A 17,715-nucleotide genomic window follows, 5' to 3' on the forward strand; every position below is an offset into this window, starting at 1 on the left:
TGTGCCACCCTAAAGGACCCCTCACCTAACACAGGCACAATGCCATTGCAGATTGTGTGTGTTGGTGGGGAGAAAAAGGCAAAGTCGAGATGTCATTCCCCTCAGGATGCCATGCACACAAAATACTGCCTGTGGCATAGGTAAGTCACCCCTCTAGCAGGCCTTACAGCCCTAAGGCAGGGTGCACTATACTAGAGGTGAGGGCATGGCTGCATGAGCAATATGCCCATATAGTGTCTAAGTCCATTCTTAGACATTGTAAGTACAGTGTGGCCATATTAAGTATATGGTCTGGGAGTTTGTCAAAACCAAACTCCACAGCTCCATAATGGCTACACTGAATACTGGGAAGTTTGGTATCAAACTTCTCAGAATAATAAACCCACACTGATGGCAGTGGTGGATTTATTACAAAATGCTATGCTCACAGAGGGCATCTTAGAAGATGCCCCTTGTATTTTACCCAATCCTTCAGTGCAGGACTGACTGGTCTGTGCCAGCCTGCCACTGAGACGAGTTTCTGCCCCCCTGGGGTGAGAGCCTTTTTGCTCTCTGAGGACAGAAACAAAGCCTGCACTGGGTGGAGGCTCTTCTCACCTCCCCCTGCAGGATCTGTAACACCTGGTGGTGAGCCTCAAAGGCTCATGACTTTTTTACAGCATCCCAGGGCACTCCAGTTAGTGGAGATGCCTGCCCCCTGGACACAGCCCTCACTTTTGGCAGCATGTCTAGAGGAGATAATGCGAAAAACAAGGAGGAGTCACCCACCAGTCAGGAGAGCCCCTAAGGTGCCCTGAGCTGAGGTGACCCCTGCCATTAGAAATCCTCCATCTTGGTTTTGGAGGATTCCCCCAATAGGAATAGGGATGTGCCCCCCTCCCCTCAGGGAGGAGGCACAAAGAGGGTGTAGCCACCCTCAAGGACAGTAGCCATTGGCTACTGCCCCCAGACCTAAACACACCCCTAAATTCAGTATTTAGGGGCCACCCTGAACCCAGGAAATCAGATTCCTGTAACCTGAAACAAGAAGAAGGACTGCTGACCTGAAAGCCCTGCAGAGACGACGGAGACGACAACTGCTTTGGCCCCAGCCCTACCGGCCTGTCTCCTGACTCGAAGAAAACTGCACAGTGACGCTTCCAACAGGGACCAGCGACCTCTGAAGCCTCAGAGGACTGCCCTGAAACCAGAAGGACCAAGAAACTCCAGTGAACCGCAGCTCTGTTTAAAAACAGCAACAACTTTGCAACTTTCTTGCAACTTTTAAAGACCTCACTCTTTCCGCCGGAAGCGCAAGACCCGACGCCCCCCGGCTCGAGATCCAGAGAACCAACACTACAGGGAGGACTCCCAGGTGACTGCGACCTCGTGAGTAACCCGAGATGACCCCCCTGGACCCTCACAGCGATGCATGCAGAGAGACTCCAGAGGCTCCCCCTGACTGCGACTGCCTGTAACAAGGAACTCGATGCCTGGACCAAGCACTGCACCCGCAGCCCCCAGGACCAGAAGGAACTGAACTCCAGTGCAGGAGTGACCCTCAGGTGACCCTTTGCCTAGCCCAGTCGGTGGCTGGCCCGAGAAACCCCTCTGTACACGTGTATAGAGATGAACAGCAATGACTGCACTAACTTTAGTGAAAAACTACCGACACTTTCAAGTAAGCGTTAAATTTGAACTGCATTTACCAGGATGCAAAGGGGCGAACTCGACTGGGATGTGAGGCAGTGTGCTCCCAACCCGCCGCACCCCTCTTTGCCCTGCCTGCACCGCTAGAGTGACCCCTGGGTCCCTCCATTGATTCCTATACAAAACCCGACGCCTGCTTTGCACACTGCACCCGGCCGCCCCTATGCCGCTGAGGGTGTGTTTTGTGTGCCTACTTGTGTCCCCCCCAGTGCTCTACAAAAGCCCCCTGGTCTGCCCTCTGAAAACACAGGTACTTACCTGCTGGCAGACTGGAACCGGAGCACCCCTGTTCTCCATAGGCGTCTATGTGTTTTGGGTTCCTCTTTGACCTCTCCACCTGACCGGCCTGGTGTTGCTGGCGCTGTGAGTTTGGGGTTGTCTTGAACCCCCAACAGTGGGCTGCCTATGCCCAGGAACTTGAACTTGTAAGTGCCTTACTTACCTGAAAAACTAACCATTACTTACCTCCCCCAGGAACTGCTGATTTTTGCACTTTGTCCACTTTAAAATAGCTTATTGCCATTTTAACTAAAATTGTGTATGTTACTGCTCTAATTCAAAGTTCCTAACTTACCTGTGTGGAGCACCTTGCATTTTATGTGTTTACTTCAAATCTTGAACTTGTGGTTCTAAAAATAAATTCCGAAAATATATTTTTTTATATAAAAACAATTGGGCTGGAGTTAAGTCTTTGAGTGTGTGTTCCTCGTTTATTGCCTGTGTGTGTACAACAAATGCTTAACACTACCCTCTGATAAGCCTACTGCTCGACCACACTACCACAAATTAGAGCATTAGAATTATCTAATTTTGCCACTATCTTACCTCTAAGGGGAACCCTTGGGCTCTGTGCACACTATCTCTCACTGTGAGATAGTATATACAGAACCAACTTCCTGCAGGGTCATACCGGGTAAAACCCCTTTGCCCAAAAAAGAAATATGTGCTTTTGGAGCAAAGTAGACCAAATGGATGTCTCTCACTCCAATATTGAGTTAAGCTCTGTTAAACAAGGAATATTTGATGTCTGACAAACCTACCAGAGAGTCTCTTATCTGCAGTTGTTGATAAAATGGTACTTCACCCTTACACCTCAAAATAAGTGCACGCGCACACACACACACACACACACTGATTGGTGCTTTGTTGTATATGGTTATTCATTATGAAGTACTTGTCTGCAGGTCACATTTATCAGACTGACCCTATTTTAAATAAGTCAGCAGATAATTTGCAAATTAGGGCAAATGTTAGCTATAGCCCACAAACCCCTGACCTATTAGTGTATTCCCTGTCTAGAGTGTCAAAATATTGTCAGCCATCTAACTGATATGGTTGTATTAGTCTACTAGGCTTGTGTTATACTAAGCTGTGAATGATTTCCCTTCAAACCTTATGCTGTCATCGGATCTAGCAGCTGGAACTCAGTCATTCAGCAGATTGCCCTCTACCACTAGTCCATGTGTCTAACCCCATCCTTGCGTTGGTACCTAATATACCTTTATCACCAATTACGTCTTAGAGTGACAAGGGGGTCACTCGTGCTCAGCTCATGTTTACCAAAAACTGTGTAAACAATGCTCCTTTGTAGAAGCAGACAAAAGACATGGAAACGAATGCTACTCTTTCCTCCTTCCTTTTAAAAAGGTCTAAACTAGATTATCTTCCCTTGTTGCCGTGGTTACAATGTGTGCACCAGAAAAGTGAAAAGTTTACTATCTTCGTCCTGTCGATTTGAATGGTTTTAAAAACAAAGATTTTCAAATTTAGAAACACGACGATAGATCACATAGCTTGCTTTCCTAGGCCCTTCGCCTATAGCACTCTCTCTCTAATATTAAAATATAGTTATGTTTGCATACCGCCAGGCCCTCTTGTATGTAACAAGCTTTATTATCACACAGCAGCCCTGTTACATATGACAGGAACTCTGCCTTTGCATGTGTCCTTCCCTCTCCCTTAACACAACTTTGATCCACAATCACCCAACGAAAAATATTTTTTTATGCATAAACCTAGCTATGCTGAAACAGGTTTTTCCAACACATTATCCAACAAGCATCAGCAAAGTTACTAGGTCTGGCACTGGCAATGTGGTTGGTGGTTACATTTCTTTCCTATTTTTATTGCAAGTGTATGTCACACAAATAAAATAAAAAGAAAAAAGATAACATACTTCCTAAATTTGGTGGCCATATGTTTTCATTAAACATTGTGCATATAAATACTTGTCAACAAAATTGGTACTTACAAGCAAGAAGGTGTACTTAGAACAAGTATAAAACACGTTTTTTAATTTCACCTCACTGGACAATGTTTCTTATTAATGCAAAAGGACTGTAGCTTCTAATTGCTGTAACCTGTAGATATAGTTTAAACTTCAAAGGATGACTAAAATACATTTAAATGAAAGTAAATTATTGTCCCACCAAACCTGTCCCTGAAGTTTGCTTATTTTAGGCAAATGAGCATATGCGATCAGGATTATGCCACCAGTCACCGTGCAAAAGACCCAGTGGCTGAAGTGGGACGACCAGTTGCACCATGCTTTTCTGGCCAATGGATTGAAGAGCTTGCTTGTCTACTCCATCCAAGAATCTATCCATTCATACATCCACCCTTTGTCTCATCATCCATCCACTCTTTCACTCATCCATCCATCCTTCCTCCTTTTCAGTCATCCATCCATCCATCCAACTTTTCACTCATTCATCCTTGAATCTATCCATCCACCCTTTCACTCATCCATCCATTCACCCTTTCACTCATGCATACATGCACTGTTTCACTCATCAATCTACCCATCCTCCCTTTCAGTCATCCATTCTTACATCCACCCTTTCACTCATTCATCCATGTATCTACCCATCCACCCTTCCATCCATCCATCCATCCATCGTTTCACTAACTCTCCTACTGTTTTATGTTTATTATGAGCCTTTATCTGCCTAGCTGTAGACAAAAGAATCTCATCAAGAACCCCACCCCACTGTACTGTAGCTGCTAAAGCAGGAGGTTATACATATATATGTGTGTGTGTGTTTGTGTATTTTATATTAATGTTTAAATTTTAGATTACTCAGTGATGGTAAATCAGCTAACAATCTCTAGACTAAACTTAAAACTGGAAATCTGGCTACAGATATGTAGCTTGCTCGATGCAATGAATTTAAAATCTGATTTGGTCGAGCCTACCAGAGAGCAAAGCTATCTGATTATGAAAGACATACAGTGAATTTACCAAAAACATAGACGGGATTAGAGCCATTGGTTGATTTCCTGTTGCTTTAATTTACCTGCTTCTTATTTGTGTCCAAGTTTGTCAGTCTTATGCTTATCATTCCAATGAGGCATAGTGTCTTTACCATCTCTTCTGTTCGACTGGCATCTGTGCTTCCACTGTTTGCTTTTCAAGCACTGCTTCCTTCTTTTTAGTTTTTGCGCTCCATATGTTTTTCAGCTATCTCTCTTGTGTCCTTCTCTTCCCTTGCACTCTGTGCTACTCACTGTTGCCCAAGTGGTTCTCCCTGCCCCCTCCATGTTGCACTATCTCTCTTGTGTCCTCCCCTGTTGCTCTCTTATCCATGTGCTTCTCCCACACCTGCTCTATGTTGCTGGCTCACCTGTGTCTTCTCCCCATACAGCCCTCTTTGTTGCTCCTGTTCCCTCTTGCCCTCCCTGTTGTTTCCTCCACCCGTGGCCCCCTTTGCTTTCACCAGTGCTTCTCTTCACCACCACCATGTTGCTCCTTCCACCTGTGTCCTATGTGTTGCTCCCCTTCACCCACACACTTAGTGGCAGATTTATCATTCTTCCATGCAGCACAATGAGACAAGCCACATTGCTGCGCTGAGTGAAAGGGCCAGAATGTACCATTACACTACACATTCCTGTCCTTTCTTAGAGCTATTGTGCTTTTGGTTGTCTAGTGGAAATGCAGGCCCCCTTGCATCATGGTGCAAGAGTGTCTGCTTTGTGGGCAGGATTGTTTATGTGCAGTGCAGGACGGGACAACTTCCTGCACAAAAATAATCCTGAGAGGCATTTGCAGAATGCAGCACACAAAGAAAGAGGAAAAAATGAGGAGAAATAAAGATATTTCTTCCCGTTACACCTCACGTGAGGAGGTTTCGCATTTTGATGCACTCCCAGGTTTACCACTGATGGTAAATCTGGGAGTGCACCAAACTCTATCGGTGGGTGCGTGGGAACACCCACACTCCACCCATGGAACACCTCCCTGCCACAGCATAACGCAAGTCAGCGATTTGCATTGCCTTGCATTACTCTAGATTTATCAAGGCATTCAGGGCTGCCCAAGGTGGCCTTGGGCGTCTTGATAAATCTCACTTAGGTTTTGCCTCACCCTTGTGCTTTGTGCCCTCTTGCGTGGCACAAGGGCGTCTCAAAACCTTGATAAATCTGGCCCTTTGTGTTGCCCCCCTCAACCAAACCATTCACATTGCTCCCCCATCTGCACTTAAAAAAACACAACTTTGCATGTTTTTTTATTTTTTATGTGCCAATCCAACTACTATTGCCAAATAAGAAGGAAAAAAAGCCATGTCATTTTCTAGGCTCGAGCATGCATGATGCATCATAGGTTGTCTTTTTCCTTACTTAGCCATGCATCTGAATGTGCACAAAATGGCTACAAATCTTTGACAAGAGACCTATTGGCTTTGCCAATTCTTGTTTTTCAGTAGCCATGGAACCTAGGATAACATGAGTTCATTAATGGCGAATCTTATTGCTTCAAGATGTTTATGAAATGTATGAATCTACATGTGAATAACATTGTCAGTATTTAAGTCACTAATGCTGGTGTTTATTTTTCTTTGCACACGAAAAGCGTTAACTTTCACAAGATCTTTCCTGTCCCAGGTGTAAATCAATAATAATTTCCCCAAACAGCTAGCTTTCAAAGCTATCAAACAATAAAGAAATGTTAAAATTCAAAACATATCAGCTTTTTTTTGTTTAAATTATGTAGGACTTCAATGCATCAGCCGCAATTGCTAAACATAACTTCCACTAAGTGACATCCATGCCTAGGAGTAACTTTCGGAATGGAACACAGCTTTTATAAATCTATTTTGCACAAATGTGTGCTTCTTTTTTTAAACAATTTTGTTTCTTGCATAATAGGAAATTGATCAAATTAATTTTGTTTCATACTTATTCTTCATATTTGAAATATGGAGACCAGTGTGCTCTTTTGTTTCCCATTATGTAAAAACAGCACAGAAAATGCAATCAGTTTGCTCTATTTTGTATCTTAGTGCAAACGTTTATATCAGAAGTGTCTAGCAAATATTGTTGCAGACCTGTGTTTTTCTCATGCTTATGGCTCAAGTATAAAACTTTATGCAGAAAGGGGTATCTCTTTTTTAGGTCTAGCGTTACCCAGGACATTTTGATTTTACAAACATGTTTTAACTGTGGGGGTTTTGGTCTGTTACTGTGTCATTCACATTTTTCTTCTGTCCGCTATTGGAAAGGTACTTTCTTTGTTATTTTGTAAACTGATAAGGATTAAGCACTTACCTTAACAATAACGTTTTGCAAAAACGATGATAAAAAAACAAGCATAGACAAAACAAAAAGACTGGCAGCCAACACCAGGCCACTTGTTATTGCCAATACTTTTTTCATCTAGTGCAGAACCTCCCCTTATATGTTATGCTAATAGAAGTTGGTACCATCTGGGAATAGAGACAAATGTACTCCCTCCGGTAGCTCATGTCATCATTATAGGCAGCGTGATTGCCTGCTTGTCCATGTGCTCTCACAGCTTGCACTTCAGCTCAGTTCATGAATCTGATCGCTTCTCCCGTGTCTCTTATGCTGCTGCTGGAATCCAGCTTCACACATCCACACCCCTCTTAGATTTCAGATCCAGATCTCCTCTCTCTGTTTTCAAACTTGTTTTGACACTTTGTTAGTAGGTTTTTAGGTCTGTGCTGACCATGCCTGGCTTTCACATACAGCTGATTTCCTTTTAAATCCACAGGATGTTGCAACCATGCAGTTCTGTGCCAACAAGCTGGACAAGAAAGATTTCTTTGGGAAGTCGGATCCTTTCATGGTGTTCTACAGAAGCAATGAAGACGGAACGTAAGTAGGTTACCTTCAGAAAGTCATGGAGCCTCTAGGATACGTAGAAAAAGGGGAAAGTAAAACAGACTAGAGGTCTTATAAAAAGATGAAGAGAGACATGATAAGAAAAAGGATGATAGAAATAGGAAATGTGGCCCAGGTGGAGAAAGGCAGGAATACACAGGGAGAGAAGAGCAGTTCTATTGAATATAAGGAAGATATCACAATTGAACATGTCAGTGAACTAAATACGATGGAGAGACAATGAACATCATAGCATTGAAAAGGGACTCTGGTTTGAAGAGAGATGTCGAGGAGAAGATGGGCAGGCGTATGAAAAAGAAGGCTAAAACATAAGTGACACTGTGCTAAGTGAGAAAAGAAGGGAGCAGCAGTGTAAAATGAGCAAGAGGGCATAGGGGTGAAAAAGTAAATATTTTGTCACTAAGACAACAAAGGAGCTAAGCCTAGAAGAACTTTTGAAAAAGCGGCTGATAGAGGAACAAAGTGGAGGGAATGATAAAATGTTTGGTTGTTGGGAGAGGGGTGGCAGGAAAACAGTAGTTCCTCCTTCACATCAAGATTAAATTACTCCTCCATGGTGCTGGACAGGAATATATGTCCAGCTGCCTGGGCTCATCAGTGGCAAGTAATTGCCCATGGAGCCCACTTTCAAAGTGGGGTGCTTGCCTGAGGATGAAATAAACTGGCACCTATACTCGACTCAAAGGAAACACATTCCACGCTGTTGATCTCGGAATAATATCTTCAGTATAAAGTAGCTCCTAGAGTGATCCCATTAGATATAACCCCCATCCACGAAGTGTCAGTAGCTTAACACTCAAAACGTCACACTGTTTGAGCCTTAGAATAAGCACAGCCGACTCTGAGACACCCTGAGAAAATACACAGCTAGTTCGCTGACCTGAGCACATTCACTCTGTTCCTGCCTCGGTATGGGTCTGAGACACACAGCAGCTGATGCTTTAGCCTGCATGCTGGGCAGGACACTACAGCAGATAAGATGTACTAACTTGGCATGAACTACGTAGCATGCAAACACAAACTATTCCAAATGCAGTATTTGAAATGAAGAAACGTGTAGGGACACCGGGACAGTCCTCTGAAAACTGTGACTGTGCGGGGAAATCTGGGATGTCTGGTCACCTTACACTGTGCCTGTGGAGCCATTGGTAAGAACATAACAACAAGCATTAGCAAAGTCAATAGATCTCAGCAATCTGTCAATCTGAGAGCTATAAACGTTGGCACTGTAACTGTATTTGTGTACTGCTCTGGGGCTGTTCTTATTGAAAAACACAAATGCATTAACATTGCTAACGCCTATAGCTCTGAGATTCACAAGAGCTATTGGCTTTACCAATGCTTGTTGGTTTTAGTCATGAGAAAGTGTCACACATTTGACCATAAAATGCCACTCATATGTACGCTGAAGCTATGGAAGTGTCACACATAAGGAATCGGAAAACCTGGCAGGTATCCTAGCCATGGGGTCCAAACCTGCTCTTCCCCTTCTCCCTGCAAGTGAGGCTGAAATTATTCTACGATTGGCAGGTCTGTTGGTATGAAGCTCTACACAAAAGCATTAGCATCACCATACTGTTCAAATAAGCTCATTTAAAGTGACAGAGGCATTGCGCTGTTTCATTTTCGAAACAAGCCAAGCGTTAAGGTTAGGCGGAGCTTCACAAATCAAACATTTGTCATCCAGTATAAAAGAAAGACGTTGTACATTTACTTTGATGAGCTAGCGGAACACTGATAATAAACATAGGAAGTTCATGCAAGTTGTAGGTGTAATCCGAATGCGCACAGGCCCTGGTTGACCAATAGTATTTTGGGCAGTCAAACTACGACTTAAGAGGTGATATTTACCCAGTATCAAACCAATGGTGATGCGCGAAGGCTCTGAATGGCATCTAAGAGATCTAAGACAGACATATCCACTGGCTTATTATAGGATCCGAGGGGGGATGCATCTGTTTAAAAAAAAAAGAAAAAAGAACTGCAGATCCGGAGTGAAACTACTGGAGGGGAGCATGAGCAAAGGGATGGAGGCTGCTACAGTGAGCCAGAGGACTGAGTGGGGTGGGGACGGTGACGTTGGACCAAGAGAGAGGGCTGAAGAGAGAAAGAGAGAGAAAGAGAGTTTGTAACCTGAACGAATAATCTCTTAATGATTGGGAGTGCTTGAACAAGATACTCATAATTATAGGGAATTATGAAACACTAAAGTGCAGCTCTGCTAGAGACGTGCTGCAGATGAAACAAAAAGAGCCTGCAGAGCGAGCTGCATGTATGGAAAAAATCAGTGCTTAGCACTAATTCAAACAACAGTGCTCCTAATATGTGGCGGACTATTCACCCATTTAAAAACGTAGTCCCGAAACAAAAGGTAGAAAATGGCTGCTGTGTAAGTTTATAATATTTGACCGGTGCTCTCTGGGAGGGCTAAACACTGGAAGAGGCATGACATATGCATCCCTTGTCAAATGGGGAGTCCGGAAAATGGACCGACGATTGTGCCAACAAATGACAAACCTATGGGTGGGCTGTAAACCCAGAAGTAAATACAGCATGTCTTGGTTCGAGACAGCTCATGCTCACTGCCTAGAGCCGAGACCTAAATAGGGGAGCAAAGTTCCAGACTGCAAGTCAATTACATTGAACAGATCTTCCCTTTGTGTGGGGCCCAATCATGATTTTGATTTCTGCACTGTGCCAGCTCAGGAGGGATTTGTGTGCTTCTCTGTGGTATCTTAACACCATACATTAACTCAAAATCTCTCCAGGGTAATGTGTGTCTTGTTGACACCAGAGTCCTGAAGCACAGGGCAGTAAGTGCCCCTTTTGTTTCCAAGCTCTGCTGTCAGAAAAATCATGCACTAATTCTGAGATGTTTTGAGTTAATACATGCGCTGAAAACGCCTATAAGAAGCCCACAGACACCTTCTGTGCTAGCACATTGCAGAAGGCAGCATCAGGATGTGCCCGTTGGAAGTGCCTCATAAAATAGAGCCTGGGTCCTGATAATGCACATGGTACTCTACATGGTAAGGAGCCTGTGTTTTCAAATTGCCAGTACTGTATTGCTCATGTTCAGTGCATTGTAAATAAAGACATTGGCCCTCATTACGAGTGGGCTAAAAAATTCTGATATTTCAATAGTCCTGTGGGGACCGCATTGGATGCTCCTTAGAGAGCCCGGCAGATATCCTGTTATTAATGGCAGATGGGGCCCCTGAGTGAATTGTGAAGACCCGCTACCTCCAGCCAAACTCCAACGGCGTTCGGACGGCTGCAACAGAGCCACACATGCCACAACGGGGCTCGCCTGACCTGTTGCTGCAGACGCCACGTGGACAACGGTAATGACGATGAGGCCCGCAATTGCAATAAGGATTGGCAGAGCCCAGGGGTGCCAGTGAGGGTCTGCTGCTAGCTACACAGCTAAGACCCCAGCTTGTTGTGAGCCAGTGGGTGATCAGGGGGGTCTGGGAGCCGCAGCTGCACTGTGAGGAGAAATGCAATACTGCAGACCTGACAGCTGGCTGATTCGAGCTGGAGCACCGTAAGAGCTGCGAGCAGCAGAGACTGCTGTGGATGAGCGACGTCCCTTGAGGTGGTTAGTGCACACCCATTGGCACCCCCTGTGGGAAAAGTGGTTCCTGAGGGCGACACACCTTATACCGCTTTGGGCAGCAGTTGCGCATTGCTGTTATGAACATAATGTGCGGCCTGAGAGGTACCTGGGACCCTTGTTTGGGAATGTGACATGGGTCTACAGTGAGCTGCTGGAGCCGATGAGAGCGCATTAAGACTGCTTGGTGAACTGAGCGCAGTCGTGGGATCATTCATAGTGTTCTGTTGACTTTCGTGGTAGAAGTGGTTACCTCACCCAGAGAATCCTCATAGAGAGTGGGGCATGGCAGAGACTGAGGTAACACGAAAGGAATGAACAGCTTCACACTTGTAATTACTTGTTGTCCACCCTGTAACACAGAATTGTCTCTTCTGCATTGTGATTGTCATCTCTGAGTGGACTGTCGCCTCACATGCCCCGGGAGCCAGGCGGGCTATCTCCAATAATGTAGTGGAACTGCGAGGCAGAACTAATCCGTCACCACACTCATGGCAGAGTGACAAGCCATCTTGCTGACGACCTTGTAGTAAAGGCATATAGTCATTCACCCATTTCCTCCACCTGAAAGAACATGGGGAAAACACGTCCCGCCAAAACAGCAGGAGACACCATGCAAACAGGAGACGGCCTCACATCGGACCCTCTACCACAAGTGGATCACTTTCGACACCTTGATTTAATGCTTAATAGCCACTCCGAGAAACTTGAGAAGATCCTGCACGCTATACTGGATACCAAAACCTCACTGGAGGCTAAAATTGACTCATATCCCTAGAGGTAGACTGATTGAGAACGGACCGTTGCAAGTTGGTAGATAGGGTTACCTTAGCAGAATCAATCAAGCAAACTCTGCTGCCAACTCTTCAGGTCATGCAAACAAAAATAACGCAAATGCAGGAGAAGATATCTGCTTAACATCGCAGGGCAGAAGACGCAGAGGGGTGATCGCAATGCAACAACATTCCCTTTATTGGCTTCCCTGAATGCTCAGAGCTTCCTTTTGCTGAACTGTTCTTAGAGGAGTGGCTCCTGCACACTGTGTTGAAGGATAAAACACCTCCTTTGTTCTCCATAGAAAGGGCCCACCGCATCCCGGGACACCCTCTCAAAGCGGAAGCACCACCACGCTCTCTCCTTGCCTGCCTACTGAACTTTCGCGACCGTGATCTCATCCTTCAACTGTTCCGCACTAAGGCCCATGTCACTTTGACAACACCACGATCTCCACCTATTTGGACTACACCATGGAGGTGCAACGCAGAGGTGGCTCTTACAAGAAAATTAAACAATGGTTGCGTGAACTAAAGATCAAATATGCTCTTCTCTTCCCAGCAAAGCTTAAAGTCATGGACAATGAAAAGACGCACATTTTTTAAACACCAGAGGATGTGTGGACTTGGCTGCACGCCAAGGGCCTCACTGCGAAACTTTGGAATGAGGAGGAAACGGACACGTGGGTGACACCTAAACATCGATGACATCTCAGCTAACCCCTAAGGATCCGTCCCGATCGTGATCAAGCAGCTGCGGAGCAGGCTCGAGCAGTCGAAGCAGTGACACAGCATCAAACCAACTCATTCACCACTCTTCGATCAGACCATATGAGAAAATCTGGATCTGATACTTGCGAATCGGAGGCCTCTTCGGTCTGCAGCAATGGGGACCCCACGTCACCCCCGGCTCAGTAGACCACATCATCTGATTTTGTGTTTCCAATATGTCCTGTACTTCTGATCAATGGCTGTTACTTCCTGTGGCAGTGGGTGTGGCGATAATAAGGACTAGGATACTCAGATGGGTTATAAATGGGGAGTTTATTTACAGTTCTTTAAAGATATGAGATAGTCTGCAGTATTTACATGAGTTTTTGGTTCTACGTAATAAATTGACTCTTCTCCTTCCCAGGTTTCCTCTTGACCGGCGAAGATGTTCTTCTTGGGATTCTTTCCTTATAGTGCTTTTAGTGTTTCAGTCTTATATTTCCCTTCTTTCTATAGAGTTCTTGTTCCTTCATGCCCTTTTTCCTTCTTTTTAACGTTATCCTCCTCCTCCTCCTCTTCTCCTCCCTGTAATCTCACTCCCCTCCCCTCTCCTGGTGTCCCTCTTTCCTTTAACCAGAAGTTGTCCTTTATATAGGACCGTACCTGGTTAAGCCACGTCCCTCCTGGGACGTGGCGGAATTCTCGCCTTTCTGATTCCCTCTCGGTCGCACTCTGAGCTTGGGCGTCGGTTCTTCGGGCTTCTCTTGCGTTCCGGTTTATTTTTACTGCCTCCGGTCTTTCACTCCGCGCCTTCGTGTCTCTGTCGGCGTCTTTTCCTTTTCCTTCCGCCCGCGCGCCTAGTCCGTCATCAATTTCTACAATTTCGGGAACCCGGATATCCGGGTTCCCTGTGATGTTGACGCCGTGTTCGTTGCTAAGACGCCCGGGCGGGGTGTTGTCAATGAGGGCGAATCGGGACTCCGTTCCCGATTCTGCTGTTATCGTAGCCGGCACATCCGCCAGCCCAGCCGGCTACACACCCCATCCCAAGATCGGGACTGATACAGTTCCGAAGAACCGGGAAATCGAGACAAGTAGTCAGCAGGGCCTTGGAGGGAACCCGGAATATGACGGACCTGAAAAGAGAAGGGTTGAAGTTCCATAAACCATCTAAGGATTCGGGAGTTGGAGTCCTTATGGGAGGCCAGCCAAGTCAGGGGAGCATGGTCGGTAAACAGAACGAAAGGGTGGCCCAGGAGATAGTACCCCAGGTTCTCAACAGCCCATTTAATAGCAAGACACTCACGTTCAATAATCGGATAGTGACATTCCCTGGGTAACAGTTTCCCACTAATGAAGACAATGGGGTGGTCATGACCATCGTCGTCAGGCTGGGAAAGTACCGCCCCCAATCCCACATCCGAGGTGTCCGTATACAGGTGGAAAGTCTTAGTAAAATCAGGATATCTTAGGACTGGCTCTTTAGTGAGGTAGGATTTCAAATGATTAAAACTAGTCAGTTGTTTTTCAGATAGGGATGTTATCTTAGATGGTAGGTTTTTCTTAAGGAGGTCTGTGAGGGGTGTGGCCAGGGTGGAATACCGAGGTATAAAACGTCGATAATAACCAATTAACCCCAAGAAGGAGCGAAGTTCTCTTTTTGTTGTGGGGGTAGGGACTTGTTGGATGGCCTCTATCTTGCTCTTTTGCGGTCGGAGCTGGCCCTTACCTATAAAATACCCCAAACAGCAATGTGGTCAAAACCCAGATGACATTTTTTTGGATTGGCTGTGAGTCCGGCTGCGTGTAATGCCTGACATATTTCATGGAGATGGATAAGATGGTCTTCCCAGGTGTCGCTGAAAACCACAATATTGTCTAAATATGCGGCAGCATATTTATGAAAAGGTCTTAAAAGGTGGTACATTAGTCTTTGGAATGTGGCTGGAGCTCCGTGGAGTCCAAATGGGAGTACCGTAAAATGGTAGAGCCCTGAGTGAGTGGAGAAAGCAGTTTTCTGCCTATCGGCTGGTGCTAGGGGTATTTGCCAGTACCCTTTTGTTAAATCGAGTGTTGACATATATTGGGCTTTGCCCAGTCGTTCGAGTAGGTCATCTACCCTGGGAATTGGGTATGTATCGAAGAGGGAAATTTCATTTAGACGGCGGAAGTCAATACAGAATCTTATCGAACTGTCCGGTTTCGGGACGAGGACAACGGGGAAGCACCAAGGACTTGTAGATAGTTCTGTGACCTTCAGCTTTAACATTGCTTGTACCTCTTCTTCTATTAAATGTCAGCGGGCTTCGGGGATACGATAAGGGCTTAGCCTTATTACTTTCCCCTCAGGGGTTCTGATGTGATGTTGGATCAGATGAGTTTTTCCCGGTATTCCCGAGAAAAACCTGCTATGTCTTTTTAAAAGATTCTTTAGTTGATTCATCTGATCTCCTGTGATGTTGGCATTAATGTGGGGTGTCTCTGCATCTACATTGGTGTTAGTGGGACACAGCTCAATGTCTAGGGGTTCCCCAGGGGTTATTAGGAATCCGGTAGCTGACTGGTTTGGCACTATCGTGGGTTCTTCCCATTTTTTTAACAGGTTTATATGGTAAATTTGAGTTCTATTGGGATGTTTGGATATTTCTACCAGGTAAGTAACAGGGGAAATTGCTTTTAATATTGTGTACGGACACTGCCACTTGGCCAGGAGCTTATTGTCGGAACAAGGTCTTAATATAAGGACCTTATCATTAGGTTGTAAATATCGTGGTTTTGTTCCTTTGTCATAATATTTCTTTTGGGTTTTTTGAGCTTTTTCTAGATGTTTACGCACGTCTTCCCATACTGTTTGTAGGTGGGATTTTAGATTATATACGTAATCTAATAGAGGCTTTTCTTCCTTCCCCTCTTCTTCCCACATTTGTTCTGCCATGTCTAGCAGACTACGGGGTTGTCGTCCGAAGACAAGTTCGAAGGGGCTGTGCCCGGTAGGGCCTGTTCATGTGTTCTTATGGCATATAGGACTAATTGAAGTTTCCGGTCCCAATCCCGTCCCGATTCGGAGACCGTTTTCCTTAATAAAGTTTTTATAGTGCGGTTATACCGTTCCACCAAGCCATCCGTCTGGGGGTGATAAACCGAGGTCTTGATTTGTTTGATCCCAAGGGTCTTACAAATATCATTCATTAGTGACGACATAAAAGGTGTCCCTTGATCCGTCAAGATTTCATTGGGAAACCCGACTCTAGCAAAGGAAGTGATCATAGCTTGTGCTACATTTTTAGAGGTCATTCTCGAAAGCGGTATAGCCTCAGGGTACCGGGTAGCATAGTCCACTAGAACTAGAATATAGGTATGACCTTTGGTGGAGGGGAGAAGTGGGTCTACTAAGTCCATGCCGATCCTGTAGAAAGGGACTTCAATGATAGGTAAGGGTTGGAGGGGTGCTTTCCTTTGGGGGCCCGGGCTATAAGTTTGCACCGGGGACACTGGGAACAGTACTGTCGGAGTTGTGCATATTCTCCGGGCCAATAAAATCTTCTTAGCAAATATTCTTCAGTCTTTTCTCTACCATAGTGTCCCCCTTCCGGCTGATTGTGGGCCAAAAAGAGTACCTGTTAACGATAGGGCTCGGGTACTACTAACTGTCGTTTCTCGATGTTGTCACGTTTAACTACTTGGTAGAGGAGATTTTTTTGGACAATGAAGTATGGACCCACCTCATTAGTAGACTCTGATTTGGCCACCTTCCAAGCATGACAGAGAGAGGGATCTTCTCGCTGGCTGACTCTGAAGGAAGGAGGAGGAGCTGTAATATTGGCCACTACCTTTCCTATATTCTTTTCTCTTTCAGAATTCCAGTACTGTTGTTTTATTTGTCTTTTTTCTCGCCTGGAGGGTTTAGGTCGACATGGTTTGCCCTCTATATGGCTATCATAAAACGGGGCCTCCGCCCACCAGGAATCAGACGCATTTCGAGATCTTAGCCTTTGTAACAGCTCGGGGAATCGTATGTAGTCAGTTCCTAATATACAATCCTCCACCAAGCGATCCATAACCCCTACCGGTAATAGGTCATGTTTTCCTTCCCACTCTATTCTCACCATGGATAGGGGGTAGTTGCCTTTGTCCCCATGTATGCAGCAGATCGAAACCCATTGGTGGGTGGGTTTCCCTGATAGGCTTATCACATCAGCTCTTACAACGGATTGGCTGCATCCCGAGTATACCAAGGCTAGGAGCAGTTTTCCATTTACTTTAACTTCCTGTCTGTATCTGGGATCACCCCCTCCTGTGCATAAGACTCTTCCCCTCGTGATCCCAATTTCCATAGGTTCAGGTTTTTCCCCTTTCCGGGGGCATAATCGAGCTATATGTTCCCATTCACCGCAGCTATAACACTGTGGCTGCTGCATCTGCGAATTGTCCCCAAGTTTGGGAAGCCCTGTGTCTTCTAAGGCTTTCCTGGGAAAACTTCTTAACGGTATGGCTGGGGGTCTAGTAGGTGTCTTGGGGTTTAAGCTCTTGAAGTCGGTCGACCGGTGGTAAGCGCAGGCTAAGTCTACGGCCATGGCCGTATTGACATTAGGGTGTTGGCGTATCCAACTCCGAGTGGATGGCGGAAGGGATTCTAAATATTGCTCCAAGATCACTGCCTTTATAATGTCTTCCCTCTCTGTTCCTATAGGTCCCAGCCATTTCAACCCCAGGTCCTTGACTTTATAATAAAATGTCCGGGGGTCTTCCGTAGGCCCCCATTTTATCTTCCGGAACCGCAGG

The 17,715-nt window shown here is 45.4% G+C and overlaps 1 protein-coding gene across 1 annotated transcript in view; it reads left to right on the forward strand.

Moving 5' to 3' along the window:
* The window catches only part of CPNE5 (copine 5), a 995,886-nt gene that overhangs the window by 768,441 nt on the left and 209,730 nt on the right, over positions 1-17,715 (forward strand). The window contains exon 9 of the mRNA XM_069238884.1: positions 7,703-7,806. Within this exon, the coding sequence (XP_069094985.1) occupies positions 7,703-7,806 (104 nt within the window). The remainder of the gene's footprint in view (positions 1-7,702; positions 7,807-17,715) is intronic.

This window comes from Pleurodeles waltl, chromosome 6, assembly GCF_031143425.1.
Source record: "Pleurodeles waltl isolate 20211129_DDA chromosome 6, aPleWal1.hap1.20221129, whole genome shotgun sequence".
NCBI classification, from domain to species: Eukaryota; Metazoa; Chordata; class Amphibia; order Caudata; family Salamandridae; genus Pleurodeles; species Pleurodeles waltl.